At 39.0% G+C, this 20,561-nt stretch overlaps 1 protein-coding gene across 2 annotated transcripts in view; it reads right to left on the bottom strand.

Moving 5' to 3' along the window:
• Positions 1-17,960: 17,960 nt before the first annotated feature.
• The window catches only part of LOC145987086 (nucleoside hydrolase-like), a 47,843-nt gene continuing 45,242 nt past the window's right edge, over positions 17,961-20,561 (bottom strand). For both annotated transcript variants that reach the window (XM_083121554.1, XM_083121555.1), the window contains exon 6: positions 17,961-18,344. In XM_083121554.1, coding sequence (XP_082977680.1) covers positions 18,015-18,344 — 330 coding nt within the window. In that variant the 3' untranslated portion in view covers positions 17,961-18,014. The remainder of the gene's footprint in view (positions 18,345-20,561) is intronic.

Here is a 20,561-nt window from a genome sequence, read left to right as displayed (position 1 = left end):
CGGGTTGCTAAGGACATGAAAAAGGGCATTCTCACCCTTAAAAAAAAGGCAAAGTGAGCGATTCTTTAATTTTCTCGGCATTTTGTGACAATTTCATGGGGGAGTCGTAATCGGGCATTTTTGTGGCTCCGGGGCTTCCTTCATGAAGAACATTTATGTCAGTGAGTCAGTCAGTCAGTGGTGGTGGGATTATACTGGGTGTCATTTTAATGGCGCCCACGGACCACGGAAACGTATAGAGGACATCAAAACAAAAAACGTTTCTCAGTAACATTTTTCTCGTTGGTGCATCGTTTCGGGGCTGCAGTCGTTCAAAAAAGACCGTTTTGCCGCCTGAATGCTGGCAACCACACACAACATTTCATTGCATTTGTAACGTCATATCCCGTCGTGAAGCGATGCGTTCCAGGGTTGCCAGGAACACATATATTCTGTGAAAAATGACATAGCTACAATCAGCCACATTGTGTACCGTAAAACAAAACGAGAAAACACGTTCTGTAACCTAACAGGAACTAAACAAACTACGTATACGAAAAATGGTAGAAAGAAAATAGAATTCAAGTGGAAGTAGTCATAGCGAATTTTGTCTTAGCTTACATATCAAATATTTGCAAATCTAGTTACCAAGTTGGTATCTATAATATAGTCTATCCACTTCGTCCTTCTGATACTAGTTGTCTGTGACACACTGAACACATGACAAAAGAGAAATGAAAAGACTCAAAATTCCAAAGGTAAGCAACACATAATATGATGTATATTCAGGATATTATGAGGCAAGTGACAAAAATGGTTGAAAATACAGGGATATAAATAGTAGGAAAACAAACTCTCCGACGACTGTGTTTATCTACGCACCGGATACACATGTAATAGTTTGAAACTCTGAACAGGGCAATATATTCGCTTTTGATTCATCATTAGATTGTTACTGGGGTTGTACGTGTTTTAGCCTTAATGTAACAACGTGAACATCAGATACTTCCGTTATCAGCACAAAAGTACCACAAGGCATCAGGACACAAACCTGTAGATATTAACCTTGCAACGAGAGTTGCAAATACGTATAATTGACATGTAACTGGGCGTAAACAGCCACATGTAAGTTGTAAGTACAATAAAATTTATTGTTGATACTTGACATGTAAACTGAGACAAAATCCGATAATGACACTTCATTTTGAATACGTTTTTTACCATTTCTCATATCGTTGGTTCACTTTCCCCTTCCCCTGAGATGACTACTGATCTTCTGGCTGGTAGGCTATGATGTTCGTTCTACTGGACGCATTTCTCGCTTCGTTTTACAGCTAATAATGTGGTTGGTAGTTTGTAATTTTTCACAAAATTTTGTGTTCCTTGAAACACTGCCGTGCGCTGTTTCGCCGCAGGAAATGACGTCACAGATACGATGAAATGTTGTGTTGGGTTGCCAGGATCCAGGCGGCAAAACGGTCTTTTTTGAACGGCTGTAGCGTCGAATTGACGCACCAACGAGAAAAATGTTACAGAGGAAATTTGTTTGTTTTGATGTCCTCTACACGAATCTTTGGTCCGTGGGCGCCATTAAAATGACACCCTGTATATAGTTATTGAATTATATCTGGCAAAATGACACTCCGTTACCATGACAACAACGCTCTCATATGTTATCGAAAAGTTACCACAAAAGGGCCTTTAGTACAGCCTTTAGTACAGTGGGATGCATAAGTATTGATCTGCAAATTGCCCACGACTATTTTCATTAACTTCTCTCTTGCATCCTACATGTTTCTAAACAACGGATTAGGGTAGCCCGGGGCTATATCGATCACGGGGCTATATCGATCGACGAAAGAATATTCGATCCTAACGCATTGGTGATGCTCGGGTTGGCAAACTGCATGGCATCAGTGGAGAAAGAGAACCTACACGGTTGAGATGCGCACGACACTGATGCTGTTTGTAAATTAATGTGCCTGTAAAAAAATGGTTTTGGAAACACAGTGTGTACTCTGCATGTGCATTTTCGCATAGTTAAACAGATAAGCATTAGAACGTAAGCTGTACCAACCACATTATTATGAGTAAGTGAGTAACTATATATGTAACAATGGGGTAGGTATATTTGTTGTTAGTCATTCGCGTTTGTGGCGCCAAAGTTGTATAGCGCAGTGTAGCCAACCAATGAAGGAAATATCGGGAGAGGGACAATTTCCCCGAGGTCCTTCTCTCTGAGGCAGATGGAAACACTGTTGCAAACTTAGCTCTTTTGAGGCCAGATCTGGCTCTTTCTTGCACTCGCTTGACTGTAAACTGTGGCACCCGCCCCTGCCCCACTATGCATCACTAGCCCCGGACATAGAACAACTTTTGCCATGCGTATACATTTTGCACGTGACGTGATATTATTATATTGGCTGCATCGTCTCACCCCCCCCCCTCCTCTTACCTCCCCAGCTACTTTTATATAGCGCCTTGACTGAGGTGAAGATCACAATCCATTATTTTCGATTCATACAACCATCGGTCGATTTTTGAGATGGGTGATGTCGTCAGATCTAGAAGGTGAAAACGAAGAATAGATTGTCATCACTTTAAAGTTACCGGTAATAGCAGCGCCCCCTCCCCACTCCCTTGACAACTAAAATTACCATGGGAGGCACTTTATCCAGCCTTCGTAAAACTAGCTCCTTGAAAGTTAACTTAGCTCAATTTAAGGTGAAATTTAGCTCTTTTATGCACATCAGGTTTGGCAACACTGCCCGGATGGCTGTAGGAGGCAAGGAGAAAAGCATTACGCTTATAGGAGAATTATTTTACTCGTTTTCTTGAAGATATCAAACTTCCGATGGCGGAAAAAAATATGATCGGGTAAAGGATCCAGTGAAGATGATATTTGCGCTAGAAATAGTCGAAACTCCCATTTGTTTAGCCGTAACTTCAATTTGAAGTTGTCTCTCCATAAGGAATACATGGGATTCTGTAAATACGTATTCATCACATTTTTCAAACATGGTATCTAGCTTAATAATCAACTTTAAAAACTGCTTCCACTTGCAACATGGGAAGAAATTCATACTCTCAAATTATGCGTGGATTTTCTTTAGTAGCAGTACTCATTCCGACGATATTTAAATAAATGCATGCCTGGTAGCACATCGAGCTGCGACGCCAAGAGTCCCGGGTTCGTATCCCGCTCGGGCTTGGTTGTTTGTGAATGTCCATTCATCAATTTCATCACTCATCCCCATCACTCATCGCAAATTAGCCAAGAGGCACAAAACGCGAAGTAAAATAAACTAAATCAATCAATCAATCTTTCGTGCACTCGTTCGGCTGTGAACTGGGACGCCCACCCCCCGTGCCCCACTATCATGCCATATCTGTTTCCGACCCGCATAGACCACCTTTCGTCATAATTATACATTTTGCACGTGACGTGATATTGTTATATTGGCTGCGTCGCCCCACTCTCTCTTATCTCCCCAGCTACTTCTTTATAGCGCAATGTTTGACGCGAAATTGATATAATATTTTTATCAGGGAATTCTTTATTTTCGATTTCATACGACCATCGGTGGATTATTGAGATGGAGGATGCCGCTGGATCTAGATGTTGAAAACTAAGAATAAATTGTCATCAATGTAGAGTTATCGATAATAGCAGTGCCCCACCCCTTTGACAACTAACATTACCCTACAAGGCACTTTATCCAGCCATCGTAAATCTAGCTCTATGAGAGTCAGTTTTAACTCCATTTAAGGTGAAATTTAGTTCTTTATTGCGCATCAGGTTTGGCAACACTGCCAGGAGGCAAGGAAAAAAAGCATTGATCATATGGGAGTATGATTTGATTCGTTCTCTTGGGAATATAAAACTTCCGATGGAATAGAAAGAGATGTCAACGGGAAGAGGGCAGTTTGAAGATGAATTTCTCCAGCGGAAAAGTCGAAACTTCCATTTGATTAGCCGTAACTTGATGTTGAAGTTGATTCCCCATAAGGAATACATGGGATTCCGAAAATTATTATTCATCATATTTTTCAAACATCGTGCACTTGCAACATGGAGAGAAATTCATACTCTTGGATACACCCAGGGTTTGTTTTAGTAGCAGTGCCCATTCGGGCGATACTGAAATAAATGCACAATTAGTGCGTAATTGTATCTCCTCGCCTCCAACGAAAGGTGCTGTTAAAGGTGACTGAATACGATGTCAACGATGCAACACTTGGTTTCACGAAATATATGCCGTAGTTTTGGAAAATTTTGCAATGTGTAGTGTTTCACTTTTTCCATTTTTACAACTATCAGAAATATAAACATATAATTTTAAATTGTGCACATTTGTAGCCAAAAGAATGGTGTTTCTGAATAAATTAACAGTTTTGGGAGGATTTTTTTAATTTTTTTTTTTTATACGCTGTTCAATGTGAAATGATCGATATAGTCCCGGGCTATACTATTACTCATACTGGTGCAGAGGTTTTCGTAACTTATTTAACGTTTTGTTTCAATACCCGAATCTTTCGTTGCGTAAACTGGAACCAGAATAAACATGGTGATGGACAATTTGATTGGTAATATTTATGCATCCAACTGTACAGGTGAGAATTGAAGAGGCAGCCAAAGAAGACCGGATTAGAATTGAATACCGAAGTTTGTTTTAAGTTCATTTTACGCACAGATAAGCTAAATGGGGACTGGACCTACAGTGAATATGTGAACCTAAACCACTATGTTCTTCCACCGGGGATCGAACCTGGAAACCCTTGATTACAAGGCGACAGAGTTACCAGGACGTCATCGGGGAGGCTCTACAATCAAATGTAGAAAAAAGTACATGAAACTAATGTAGTAAGGCAAACCAGATGAACAACACATAACAAGATCATTAACATCTGAACAAAACAATGTTGAACTTGAAATCAGGGATAACATTTCAACAGGTAACTGATATCTTCATGGCTTTCGCAATAATAGATATTAGAAGTCTTTGAAAGTCTGAGTGTATATGACCAATCACATTGTACGGAAGTGAAACATGAATATGTTTGGATAGAACTTGCATGCTATATCACAGAAATAATGCTTTTTTCTTCAGTTTCAAGAAAACATGATTTTGAAAACGATATTGCAAGGGGGGAAACGACAAAAAGAATGCTGAAGAGCCGACCTACGTAGCGGAGTGGTTAGCACAGCGTGTTGCGACGTCAGGGGTCTCGGGTTCGATTCCCTGCCTGGGCGTGGGTTTTCTTTGTGAGTGTCCGTTCATCAATTTCACCCTAATCGTCGCGAATAGCCAAAAGTGGCAGAAAACAACGATAAATAACAAAAAAACAAATCAAAATCAGAATGTTAGAGAGTTTGCAATGGAATCGAAATTATGTAAATCACTAATATTTCTAAGTGATATTTACCCCCGGCCATTAATAATGGAACAAGGGGATTGGTATGAAGAAGGGGAAATTCATCTCACTGCTCACTTCGCATGTTTTAAAAATATCTATAACAGTTAATTTATACAAAAACTTATATTTTGCAAAGCTCTTTTAGCAACTCTTGACATGTCTCATGTAAAACGAAACTACATCTTCGATACAAACACCTACAATAATCTCAAAAACACCTGACCTAACAATAACAACTTGTTTACGTCGAGGTTTTTACTGTTCGTCATAATCGCTTAGTGGCTTTCTCTCTCAGGTTCTGTTGAAATTCCCAAATTACCCGTAAGATGGCAGTACGGATGTGTAAATTCGTGCCATCTATCGGAGAGAGCCAGTACCACTTGCTCGTGAAAGAAGAATTTATCAAACCGCTTCCCAAATTTAAGCCTCGGCTGGATGTTGAAAGAAATCCAAATTTCGCGAGTGTCGTTAGTTCCGTTCTAACAACAGTATCAAGGGAACACGAGGGAGGCGCTGACGTCGCTTTCAAGAAATTCTTCTTTTTCCCAGTCACAAATTTCCCATATTCTTACCATCGTTACCCAGTTTCAGCAACCCGACCTCGCTGCTTTTACGATCTGGCAGGGAGAGGGGGAGAATGAATGGTCGTTCCCACTGGCCATTGACAGATGTGCCGAAACCCTGAAGAATAACTGTTTTCCTTTCCTTAGTTGAAAAAAACCTTACACATCGTCCTTTGAGATTACCAGCCTATGCACTGTGAAGCTGCATGTTTCTTCTTGTTTCCGTCGGTACATTCCTTTTGTTACAGTAAAATGGCCAACTAACATAGATTATGTAGTAAAATACCTAAAATATAAATTCTCAGCTTTGGAATCAGGATTCTGTTGTTACTGTTCTCGTACAAGAAGCTACACACTTTGTGTTATCAGGGCCTCTCCGATGGCGTAGTGGTGACGTCGTCGCCTTGTAATCAAGGGACCCAGGATTCAATACTCGGTGGAGACGTAGTGGCTCCAGTGGCGTAGCAGCCACCCCCGCAATCCCCGCAACGCGCGGGGGGGGGGGCGAGGTGTAGGAGCCCCACAATGCGTTCTTGAATTTTTTATATAATCGCAGAAATTCCACATATAGTGTCGCTTATAAAAAAATCGATTTAAGAAACAGAAATCTGGTTCCCAGTAACATCATATACGACGTCTGCGATAACAAGCAGTGACGTATTATCTCAGCCAGAGGGGCCCCAGTAACTTGTCATATGGGTCCCCCTCCGAAATGCAGAATTAACTTACTTGCTCGCAGATGTCCATCGATAGGAAAATATCCCTCATCTCATTCCTTTGTATCTACGCAGTTTGTCGTAAACGTAGTGTAGCGTGTCAATTGTCTACAGTTATGAATCCAGTAGAAATATTCAGTTGCTCAACCAGTCTATCCTTATTTTACAATAAACATCAAAATTGTTAATTCGTAACCTTTTAGTTTTACACGTGATATTTAAAATGTAACTTCCCACCTAATATTTTCAAGGGGGGTCCAATTCTTTTCATATTGAAATAAGAGCTGAAATGAATTTTCCATATTGTCTACACTTGTTACGTTTTACTTCAAAGGGACCGAAAACCTCAGTAAACCCATAGTAAATTATCCCTTTGCTGTAAAGACCATTATCCCATCCTCTGCCACGCAGGGTATACAACGTATGAGTTAAATGTGACCATTATTTTGTGTAATTTTGTAAGTTCATTTTTCTTACAATTTGGCATTTTGTGGACATTTCTGTCGAACTAGTTCTTCTTTTCCAACGTGTTACGATTTTTTGATCTGCAGTGTTCGAAGGGAAAATTCCTCGCTGCAAATTTCCTTGTTCGCGTTGGGGATAGAAAAAAGGAAAATTCGAGCACTGATGGTCTATTAATAAAAAAGTTCTTGTTTCATGAAAAAGTATTTAAGAAAGTATGATCACTGGTCTATCGAAAAAAGAATGGCAGCATTAAAATTATGAATAATGATGTTGAGGTCTACTAACCTGTGGCAACCTTCTTTTATTTTGTTGGGGGGGGGGGGGAGGTTTCAGTCCTTCCAAGCTGCATTTCATGGAGTGACAAATTTTCAGTGAATAGAGTTCCTTCGCAGCTTTATTATCTATCACTCAAGACTAGAGTCTGCAGTTATTTCTTCGTAGCAGATTGAAATTTACCTTGTGATAGGTTACTACCGACAATCTAGATATCCGGTTCAACCCCCTTTACTGAAGGATAAGTTTGTTGCTTGAGTATATTACTCACTCAGTATTTGAAGGCTAATATGAGCGACTCTTACGTTGAATCTTGGCCTGGAGGAACCAGGAGATGGTTTAGGGGCTGAAGGCACGTCCACCTCAAAGTCCAAAAGAGGAGTGTTTACTATCTTTTTACAATTCCACCAAAACAGTATTTTTTAATATCTGTGTAATATATGTAACTTCATTAAAAAAAAATATTTCAAGCAAAAATACAAAGCATCAGGAACAAAATATATGGCAGCGGGAAGCTTCCCCCTCCTCCAAAAGTGATTCCTGGCTGTGTCCCTGCGTTGAATTAGAGAAAATATTTCCAGATTCTTCTTCCAGTTATTTTTCAGAGCTTCAGACCATCCTGATTTAGTTTCAAGAAGGTACTACAGTGATATAAGTCGATAACAAAAAAATGGGAAGGCATAATATTTGAGGCAAAAGTTGATTTCTTGTACAACGAAGGGGGGAGAACAGATAACTATCTAACTATTGTACCTCCGTCCCACTCTGGCATATTTTTTTTGTGACACTAAGGGGGCCCCTCAATATTTTACTTGCGGGGGGGGGGGGCAAAGATCTGCGCTACCCCACTGAGTGGATGGGATCCCACTTTAAACTATACGTCCAGTCCCGATTTGCCTTTCTGTGCATAAATTGGTCTTAAAACAAGTTTAACAAACAAACGTTTTGCTATCAGTTCACAATCATAATTGGCTCTGCTCTAATAGTTGGAGATATTGATAGATGCACGTAAAGAGTGAGGTATTTGCAAAATTTCCGGCAACTACTCTTGAAGCATCGATATATTATAAATTGTACATATATAGTCTCCCCACAATAACCAAACATTAGCAAGCAGATGGAGCACTTCCCCTTCACTTTCAAATACCATTCTGTACATAACCGCCGAACTCGGGACCTTTATTACTCAAGATTAGTCTGTCCGATACCCGGTGGAGGCAAATGGCACAGTGGTTCGGATCCCACTTTCAACTGTAGGTCCAGTCCCGATTAGACTTCCTGTGCATAAAGTGGACTTCAAACAACAAATCAATCAATCAATCAAGATTAGTCAAAAGCAGGCACGTATCAAGAAATATATTTCGGGGGGGAGAGTCCGAACCAAGTCTCAGAAATAATAATAATATAAATGATGAAATTAAAGTATTCACATTAGATTAATGACATTAATTAAATATGTAAATTAATTAATAATGTATTATTATTATTACTTGAATAGGCAAAAAGACGGTGTAAGTACAGGGATATAACAACACATATTCTTTATCTAGCTTAGGTGTAGTTAATATCGCAAAAAAATGAAATGAGAAATGAATGTCAAATAGATCAAGGATAATATTTATTGAATATGAATATGGTCCTATTAAATACACACACATGGCATTTAGACGATTAAGAACGTGTTATTTATGGAATCATGTCAGCCAAGACACATTTTCACCTCACTCAAGGTCAAGGATTATATGAATTCAATTGAAATTGTACCAATATCTACAATTGAATGTGAATGCGGGTTCCGTGTCATGAATCTAACCTTTACTGAACAGAGGCAGATTAAATATTTGGTTGAATCATAGAATACATTGCCGTAAATCCATTTCAGTGTTGGTGTTTTATTTTCATTTCGTATGAGCTCAAATTACCATTTTAATCCTTCGTTTTAAAAGTAATTCAAACACAAAAATGGTTATTGGGGTTCATTTTGAGTTTTTTCGACTTTATTACTACCTTCATTTGAATTTTTTTATTTTCTAAAAATTTCGGGGGGGGCTGTAGCTCCTTTAGCACCCCCTCTGCGTATGGCAATGCCCTCTGGATCTCCCTCCCCTAAATAGTCCTCGGCTCAAAAGTGACAGAAAAGCCAAGGTGAACTCCATTTTATAATCTCTAATTCTCCGAAATTATTCATTTTGGAATGAAAAAATAGAGATTAAAGTTGATTTCCAAAAAAAAAAAAGAAGAAGAAGAAGAAGAAGAAGTATTGAAGGACAATAACAGGGAAGTTTTCCCTTTGTAAAGTCGGCTGGGCGTCTCACTGGCCTGCTGGAAACTAAGATTAGGTTCCTGGGCGTGTTTTGTGAGGTCGGATTTTTGCGGCCTTCTCTCTTCATAAAGCGGCTCTGGGGTTCACCCATTCTCAAATAAACAGGTACCATTGAAGGACGACACCCCAAGGGGCGGGGTAGGCTAAAGGAGGCTGGAGCGTGATGCTTAAAAACCAAAGGATAGAGAATGAAAGTGAAAATAAAGATTGATTGATTGATTGATTTGTGGTTTTAAGTCCACTTTATGCACAGAAAGGCTAATCGGGAGTGGACCTACAGTTTAAAGTGGGATCCGAACCACTGTGCCATGTGCCTCCAGTGGGAATAAAGAGGCAAAACAGACTAAAAGAGAGGAAAAGGAAGAGGAAAACCAACCAAAACAGACTATAATAACAGAGGAAGGGGTCGATTGAGAGAAATGAAGATAAACATTTCTCACGGTGGAGTGAGAAAAGGAACAAAGAAAAGAAACAGTACAGAACGACAAAGAGATAAAGGAAGGAAGAGAAACAAAAAGATAGGCATACAGAAAAAACTATAGAATGAGAGAATGAGAAACAGAAGCAAAAGGTAGAAAGCGAAATAGAGAACGAGCAAGTGGAGAGAGAAAGAGAAGGGCAAGAAATGAAGGAAGCTCTATATCTGAAGAGACCTAATCGTGAAAAAGATACTATGGTTTTACACACACAGAGATAAAAGAGTTATAAATAAAAGTTAGTTTTCTGTATTACAAGTTCTAGACTCTCCCAAGTATCATTCCAGCTCAAATGAGGCGAAAAAAAAAGTCGCCCTAGCTTCGAGTGTAAGTGAAATTTTAAAATTTTACTCGCTAAACTGCTGGAAAAGGAACACAATTCAATTGTATTCAAATATTATGCATTACTAAGGAGGGCTTCCCAGGTAGCTTAAAGGTAACACCTTGTAATCAGAGGGCCCCGGGTTTAATAGCCGGTGAAGACACGTCTCTTCCGAAGGAGTGGTTTGGATCCCACTTGTAACTAAATATTAAGATTTCTCCAGATTTCTGACTGTGATGCACCGTAATGTCATAAGTCCTATAGGCTCGAATGTCAGTTAATGAATGAATGCTTCCTTAGTTAATGTTACCAATGTCAAGTCACTGTTCAAATTAAAGGGGATTCCAGGTAAGTGTCTCCTGTCTCATTTTCCCCAGCCTCTACATCTTCCAACCAGTAACATAAATTTTCCCCTTCGTAATTTTTCTGTTATTTTTGTGTAATTTGTCATTTAATTTTTAGGTTCATTTAACGCCGACACGTCAGTCAAAATTGTCAATTTTTATATAATCTTACATTAATTTTTGTATTAAGTCCTATTTTATGCACAGATAGGCTAATTGGGATTGGACCTACAGTTTAAAGTGGGACCCTAACCCGGGAACCCTTGATTACAAGGTGATAACGTTACCACTATGCGATCAGGGAGATAATTAATTTCAAATGAAATTCATGATTTGGAAATAAATTTATTAAAATTTTGTTACTCCACACCAAACTCACACAGAGCATTGTCGTCCTATTAAATTTTGCGCTTTACGTTTTATAATAATAATAATATGATGATGAACGTTAATTTAAATGTTTATTTTGTTATTTATTTTGAGCCTCAATAAATTAAAATGTCAGTTCTTGGGTCTCAGCGCGGCGCAAATGATTTAGTATAAGTATAATTATTGTATTAGGTAAAAACAAAAGTCAAAATGCGAAAATGGGAATCTCTGAACCACCCTCTTCCATCCTACATTTTCTTCAATTCCCATAATGATGCATATAACCTAGATATGTAAAAAAAATCGGATAGAATCACAGAGTAAGTCAACGAAGTAACTGGCTTTCTTGTTTCGGATCAGACTTGTACGAACCGACGTAATTTGTGTAAACTAAGTGAAGGCGATTCACTTCCTCGACTTCCAAGACTGTCTGTCTTGTATTTTGAAAGTAGCCACCCACTGAAGGAATGAATGCACTTCCCTGAGTTTCCAAGGTCTTTGCGCGGACAAAACATAAACCAGATGTCAAAGCAAGATAAGTTTACAAATTGCGGTGTGAAACCATCCCCCTCCCCCTCCTCCGCTCCGAGCGGCACATGACCGGTGCCGCAGATGGGAGAATACACATTCAGAGGGTTGCTTGCCCAGAAGCGACAGCAGCGACATAAGCGGAAAATCCTCGAACTTGCAGAAGGCGTGGGAACTAAATACTTGTCTTTTTTTTAATAAAATTATGTAATTTCTGTTGAAGATATTGTGCAAACGCTTAGAATTATCTATATAAATTCACGACACTAAGATGCACAATATTGAACTTAAATGCTAAAATGGTTTTAAACTCTTCAAACGCCCCATTTAAAGCTGGTTTCAGATCCAATTAATGCTGAATTTCCAATTTTTTGTACGCTAAACTAGAATCCCAAATTGATTTTTGTATCATTACATCCCTCCGTGTATCCTTCTAGAAAAGCCTTGCAGAGTATCATCGAAATTGGAAGCATATGTTAGAAGATTTTGTCAATAGAAGGAGAAGCAGTTTTCAGCTGTTGAGAGAAACATCCAGCCGAGGCTTAAGCGATATTCTTTATGTCTTTTATTGACTCAGCTTACGAAAAAACTTAAATCAGAGTCAACAGTTTAGGTAATTTCTATTAGGAAAGTAGTAAAGACGGGGCGGGGGGTTCTGACCCCCCCAACATTTTCCGTGACTTACAGGAAATTATTACTTTAAAATTCAAAAGTAAAACTCGTTTTTTCTCTTTGAGAAAACTTTGTATGTAGCCCACTATCGCTTCCATATTTTTAAGTTATAGTACTTGTTGAATTTAGTTATTGCAAGGGTGCCCACGGGGGGGGGGGGGGTAATGGGACTGATCACGTCATCAAAATTGGGGATGTTTTCATTGGAATAGTACTTAAACCAACATGTGTACATTGTCTACAATGCATGTAAATAAGTTTATAGCTTGACACCATGCTGGAATACTGTACGGTGAGTCCCGGGGGATCAGAATATATTTTCTTAATAATTAATTTACTTTAGCTTGTTCCGGGGTGTAAGGTGTGACCTTCAACGCAGTACACCCAATTGTCAACCTCACTTCCCTTCCACGTAGTACACCTTGGAATGCATTTTGCAGACTAACGAGGCGCTGGCGACTGGCCATATGACAAGTATAATTCATGTGTTGTCCTGTTTTTTGTCCTTATGTGTGCTGAGTGTCTCTTTCCAACCTCGGCTTTTACTCGAAGACAGAAGATTTTAGTATTTTACATACACAACATTACAGTTATGCTATTTTAGTCACGTGACGGGTGCAAGATAGCTTAAGTGCTGACGTACCGAAACTTTTATATTCAAATTCAAAACTTTAGCTTGTTTCAAGTCACTTTTGGTACTAAGTGCACTATACTTAATCCGTTAGATAAAGGAAGGAAAGAATGTATGGGGGAGCAGTCGGATTTAAGTGCCCAGGAAATGACAATTGGTCGAATACCATTACTAATTACATACGAAATTAGAAATAATCGCGTCCCTCCTAGAACAATATGTAAAGTGCGATGCATAAGTATTACTACGCAAATTGTGTATCACCATCTTTATTTTCCTTGTTTTACTCAATGAGGGTTGGGTGGTAGAACAGCCGCAGGCTGAACCTAGCCCTTTAATAAAGGAAAATTGAATTGAATTGAGAGCATCACGAGTTGAAATAAGACGCCAAATATTAAAACTCATTCCTCAAAAACACGTGATGATTTCGAAGCCTCACCTTTACTCTTAATCTCCATACTATAAATTCTGCTTAGTTCTTTCTTTACCTCGTCAATTCCTGATTCTTTTTAATATAACTGTGATAAAAGGACATAGAAAAATGTAATCAAAACTCACCATCAAGGTCGTCTCACAGTGGCACAGGACGGGGGGTTACAGGGGTACATTGTACCCCCCTAAATTTTTGAAGGGGGTACTGTACACCCTAAATCCGTAAAATGAGTTGTACCCCCTGTACCCCCCTTGGTAATTTGACAGCAGACGCAAGGTGCTACTGTTAAAAGAACCTATTTTCAGTTCGCCCAATAAAAAAGTGTATATTGTTTATAACTTATAAACATTATCTTCCTTACCACAGAAATTCAAACCATTCTAAACTTATTCTACTATTGAGCGACCACAAGGAGAAAACCTTGGACGAAAAGTCCCCTCGCAGCTTTCCCTTCTTCCCTTCAGCTCGGGCCATAAGGAAGCATGGTCCACTCTTCCCCTCCCGTCCTCGCGGGAGTATGGTGCACAGGAGTCGCTGTTGTGCTCAGATTGTTTTACTTGTAGTTCCATTATACATTGTGGTCGCTACTAGTTAGTTCATTGACCTAAGTTCTTGGAAACCTCTTTAAGGAGATGAAAATTGTTTAAAATGTGTGTGGAACGATGGAATCAGATTTGCTCTCAGAAAATCAGGCTGCAGACGAATGCTAGTTTGCGTAAGGGGGAGGGGGGATACACTTTTCTAAAGAAATGGTCGCGTCGCTTCGAAGGGTATATGACTGATCCTATTTTCTTTTGAATATTTAAAATGGAATTTTCCTTAACGAAATACTTACACGATCGAGACGAGATACTACAGACCAACTTGAGGGGGTACAATGTACTGCTGTACGTCACCTATATTTTTCATAACTTTGTACGGGGGTGTTCGGAAAACTATACTTAAACCTATATATTAAGATATTTTGAAAATAGAGTCCCGATTAGCCTATCTGAGCATGAAGTGAATTTAGAATAAGTTTTAATGTATTCCGAGTGGAAACCGAAACACAGGAGACGAGATGAGGCTGTGACAATTTTCGACTCATTTTATCGCGATATCATTCCTAGGTGAAATGAAAGTTTTCCTAGACATTTAAACAAGTTGCAATTTGCGATATTATCAGAGGGGAAATTATTTTTACCTATGTATTAGAATGCAACACAAACACAACACCATTTTAAGTTAAACCCTAAAGTCAATCTGTAAGAAAATTACATTAGTCAGATGAATGCACGAGATAAATGAAACTCGCTGCAGGTTCTATTGGTAGATTTTGGATTGGATTCGCAAGGTCTTTGAGTGAGATGAGAATGTTTGAATGATTTATTTCGTTTATTTTACTTCGCATTTCTGCCACTTTTGGCTAATCGCAAGGATGAGGATGGGCGATGATATCATGAAATTGATGAACACTCACATGCCCAACCTGGTACCTCTGGCGTCAAAGCGCCCTATGCCAACCCCTCCGCCACGGACGCCGCCGAGGTGGGAATGTGTTTTGGATTTTCTTTGCAGATGCGAAAATCTTTAACTGTGATATTAAAGTTTACCTTTTCACATAAACGACATGTCACCCTAAAACACACGCATGTGTCTGCATTTAATACTACTACATACGAAAGGAAACCTTGGGCGGTTCTTCATATTGTCCACCAAAGATTGAAACGAAAAAAAGAAACATTTTGAGCCTATGCCTTTCCTTGCTTCCTCTGACATCTGAAGTATTTCGGTTTTGTATATGTAACGATAGTACTTTCAGTGCTTGAAGAGTGTCATCAGGTACAGCTAATTATATAACAAATAAATGCTTTGTCAAATCTTTCACAAATATTTCAAAGTTAGACTTCTTTACAAGTTGATCGGGAACTATCTCAACTGTTTTTTTTAAAAAAATTTTATTATTTTTTATTTTTTTATTTTTAATACAACGCCTTACAGATGTCCGAGTAAATACCAAATACATGGCTTCTAAAAGACATTTGATGTTGTACACATCTGCCATAAATTGTTTAAAGATAATTTTATGCGTAGCTATAGGAATTTAAAATTAGAATGAACTGAACTGAAGTGGAACTATAAAAAAAAAGGTAAAGTGTTCCCCTGTGCATAGCACCACGCCATGAAGGCGTATAGGGGGTGTGGGGGTAACGCCCCACACTTTATAAGTATGATATATTCATAATGTGGTTTCTATATTCAGTGGGTGGGAGATGATTATTCCTGGTTGGGGTGGCTCAAGATCCTCCTCACCCCCTTTAATCTCAACCTGCATTAAAATAAATACATGTATCTTTGTTTGCAATTTTCACATTACGAATTCCTGATTTTCCGTTACGTTAAATTGAAATAAGGCCAGAACGAAGTCTAGAGTTTTATATGTTTCAGAATTGTTGTCTGGTTTTAAAATCTGTTTAAAAAAAAATCTAAGAAAAACAAAGAAAAAATAGTTATGCAAATTTTGCATTAAATAACAGGACATTCGTGTGTGCTGTTCTAAAATAGAATATTTCCCATGCCTTCACATTATACCTAACTATCAAGGACGTATTTGGGAGGGGGGTCCGGACACTCCCCCGACTTACCAAGGAGTAAAAGTAAATAATCAAAATATAAATGTATAGCATTTGTTATTTCCGCTGAACTTATTGGAATGCAAGGAATTTGGCTCATATGGCTTTGAAGGGTTCCAAAAGATTTATGCACACAACTAATGAAAATATCTATAAAATATTAATCAGAAACTTTACTTTTCGTTAATTGGATCTAACACCTTGTTTTTTTATTCAATAAATATTCAATTATTTTTCTATTTGACATTAAATTCCTTGCCAGGGCAGTTGTTTTTATGCAAATCTTGGCGATCTTAACTACCCGTTAGCTAGATAATGAATATATGCTTTTATATCTCTATTATTTTACTATCTTTTACCTATTCATATAAAAACTACAATACAATATTAATTAACTTATTTAATTAATATTTTAATTTAATTAAATATAATTATTATAATTATATTTATTATTATTATTATTATTATTATTATTGCAACACTTGGTTGGACCCCCGAAATGTATTTCTAGGTGCAGTAGTATTTGTGTATATGGGAGGCTGAATTTTGTACCCCCCCAAATGAAAAACGTTCCTGCGCCACTGTCGTCTCATTTTTGTTCCAAAGATACCTAAATTACAGTTTACAACAATCCTAACATGCTATTTTCACTAGCTTTGTTGGGGAGTTTTGTTTGTTGTTTCCAGTGCAGCTTCACACCTGTAACTATGAGATCCTACCATATTTCGCTGCATTATCGTCGCAGATTTCATGCCATTTTATTTTTTTTTCCAAAAAGTGAAATGCGAACATTACGTACGTAAATTTTGTTTTTTAAAATAGGCCTACATTACACCGAAATTACAATTAATTAAATTAAAATGCATTTATTACTAGGTAAACTATCTTTGGTGCAAGATTAGTATGCACGGAATCTCGTGAATATACGTTAACATTGAATGGTTCTAATCGACGCATATCATTCCTTCGTGACACTTTAGCGAACATTTCCCCGGCCTGAAAAACAAGTTAACTCTTTACTAATTTAGTTGTTATTTATTTGTGTATTATGGTACAATATTACACTTGAGAAAATATACTTTCAGTGTTGCAAGTATAGAGTTACAAATTCATATTTTCTGTGTCCGAAGATCCTGCACCGCTATCTGGTGTACTTGATGCAAGTTTATAAAACCACGTTTTGTCCTGAAACGACAGGGTGCCACCACAGATAAGGGTATATACCACGATTATGTGGTGAAATACGGTATTCCAGATTTTGCAGATATTTGTTGTACTTGTCTGCAACACTGCATTCACAAGTAGTTTCGTAAATGGTACTGGAGCAAAACAAGTAGCTACACAAAAATTAATGGCATTACAGTAAATTACGATGGAAAAGTATGGTGAAATATTATTTTAAATTTACGTCTCTCCTTTTTTCTGTTATCTGACGTGGTCACCTGAAACGTCATCCCTGTCCCCGCGTCGCAATGGCGTTAGTTACATCACCGATGTGACCGGTGCAACGTGCAACATAAAAATTAATGGCAATAGTCATGGGCAATTTGCCGATCAATACTTTTGCATTCCACTGTACGAGCCGCAATTGAGGTAAAGTTTCCAAACACTCCTAAATACCTCTACAACATTTTGCCCGACCCTTGGGCCGAGTGGTTAGCACATCGCGCTGCGACGCCAAGGGTCCCGGGTTCGAATCCCGGTCGGGCTTGGTTGTTTGTGAATGTCCATTCGTCAATTTCATCATTTCATCACTCATCCCCATCTTCGCAAATTAGCCAAGAGGCAAAAAACGCGAAGTAAAATAAACTAAATCAATCAATCAATCAATTCTACAACATTTTATTCACATAAGAGTATATAAAACATACAGTTTCGAGCACCAGAATTTCATACAGTACTGCTGAATGCATCTATCAGCATTTTCTTGTACAACTCTACATCGACTCGCTCAAACATCGTGATATTTTTCTCCTTGCCAAGTTTGTCGAGACGATCCAGCACCAGCTGCCCTCTCGTGGCCGAACCGTGAAGTTCTACCGTTGCATAGAAGGAAGGCGACGACAGTGCCACCTGTGGGTTGAGCATGATAGCAGCCGCGTAGGGATCGCAGCGCCCCCACGCTCCGTACAGTTCGTTCTCCAGGAGAATTCTCTCCACTTTGTTCATGAGTTCAGCTTGAGGAGTTTGAATCGCACCGAGGACATTTTTACGCCATGCCTGAAAAAAATTAAGAGTTAATTTTCTGATGCTAAACTACTTCTTTCTGTTCAAACCCTATGTTATACAACAGAATCGACTTTGTGAAACCAGTGGCCGGGGGGGGGGGAGGGGGGCAAATCCCCCCCCCGCACTATGCCAAACCTTAACTGCCAAGGGAGGGTAAATTGACCTTGCCCCTCCAGGTTTGGAACCCAATCGTCGCCACTATGTGGAACTAATATTTAAACTTATTATAATACTTTCTAGAGCTTTGTGTACAAACTTTCGACAACAGTTCATATACTGGGTGAGTCTGTTAAAAGAGGCCCCGTGGAAAATGTGCTCCTTGCTTGTAGGCAACCCTGGTACACCGGTGTCAGGAAAAATGCGCCCGGGAAAATTGCGCTCTGGCAATAAAAGTGGGAAAAATGCGCCCTCCCAAGAGTAACCACAATGAAAAGTGGGAAAAATGCGCCCAGCACAGACGACCTTCATCATATGATAATATGTTGATTAAAACAACCTTGACGCAGCTTTCCCTTACACTTAACACAGGCTTGGGACTGTCAGGAAAGAGAGTTTTTTAAAAAAAAGTACAGTAAAAATATTATCTTTTCTGGCGTGTTTAGAAGCTGGAGATGATGTCCTTTGTCAATTTTTTTTTACTTTTGTAATTTCTATTTAATATGTTGTAATTTTTATTTTATTTGATTAAGGTTTTTATTTACATTTGTATTTCCATTTCTTGTGACCTCCGTTGACGATCTTTTACTCCAGACTTCTCAGGCACTTGGTAAGGTCCTTGGGTGTGCTTGTTTTGTAAGTATGTAAAATTTTGCTAATCTGTTCATCCAGTTTTATGTACGTTCGTTTCCTCTTCGTTCCTTCCAAACCGATGCTAGCCCTGTCATATTTGTATCCGCTGTATTCCGCTTCCTGCTTCAGCGTCTTCAGAAGGGTGTAGAATTTGGGATGAAGTCGAACTTTCTCCTGCAGCTTTTTGTTTCGCCCTTCGACAGCATTGTTCGTGCGGTGCTTTGCATCTCCACAGTGCCACACATCAACTGGTAGATTTGGATTTTGCAGGCATTGTTGTACAAAATAGTCAAGAAACGCTGTCAGCTTCTCTCCTGCTGGCGCCGTACTATGGATTTGGAGCCACCCATCTTCAACGTCCTCGCGGGGGATCATTGCCAGAGCGCTGCACATGCGGACATGAAGCCTTACTTCTTCGTCATTCGTGTAGTCCGGTACCAATCCAACGTCTTGAACTTTGCGCCACAGACTCGCTTAATTGTGTGCTGGGCGCATTTTTCCCACTTTCTAATGTGGTTACTCTTGGGAGGGCGCATTTTTCCCACTTTTATTGCGAGAGCGCATTTTTCCCGGGCGCATTTTTCCCTGATTCGGTACACCGAAGAGAAGAGCGGGGCAGAGAACAGTCCAGGATATGTCATGTCATGTCATATTGTCGAATATGCTTGGCACCGATATCCTGGACTGTTCTCTACCCCGCTCTTCTCTTCGGTGTACCAGGTTTGCCTACAAGCAAGGAACACATTTTCCACGGGGCCTCTTTTAAAAGACTCACCCACTATTTATTGTGATCATTATAATTCCAAAACAAATTCTAATATGAAAGTAAGTCAACAAGCTGAAATTTTGGTATACAGGGTGTCTCAAAAGTAATAGCACAAACGGACATAGGTGAAAGTACACGATAATAGAAGCAAAAATGTCTCGGTAAACATGGGTCTGCAAACGAGCCGTTTTCGAGATAATCACGAATGTGTGATTACAAGCCGCCACTGACTTCATTGTTTGTAAACGTCGTCCTAGTTGGTAAAATGTACTCCTCGTTGCTTAGGGTTCCATTTCCAATACGCAGTACAGAACAACTGACGCCACCTCTCGGAAATGTTCTGTTTTGTAAACAAAGAGCAAACCTCGGACCGCGCAAGGAGTAAAGCACTCTGTGTTTGCAAAATGAAATCAATGACGGCTTGTAACCAGTGGCGGCTCGTGGTCTGGCTTTATGGGTGTGCACTTCAGCATTGCGTCCAGAAGAAGTGTTTCATAACCCTACTAAATACTCGCTCTTTTTCTTTTGCGTCCATAATTATGCTAAATGTATTGGTAACCCAAGTTATGAACACCTTTTACTGAGAAATAAGGCTATGGGAGAGTTTTATTTCATAAAAAATATTATTTTTTACAAATTTGAAATAACGCGGA

This window comes from Lepisma saccharinum, chromosome 4 (assembly GCF_977018435.1).
Source record: "Lepisma saccharinum chromosome 4, izLepSacc3.1, whole genome shotgun sequence".
Lineage (NCBI taxonomy): Eukaryota > Metazoa > Arthropoda > Insecta > Zygentoma > Lepismatidae > Lepisma > Lepisma saccharinum.
Note: the sequence above shows the minus strand (reverse complement) of the source record. Positions and strands in the feature narration are given on the sequence as shown.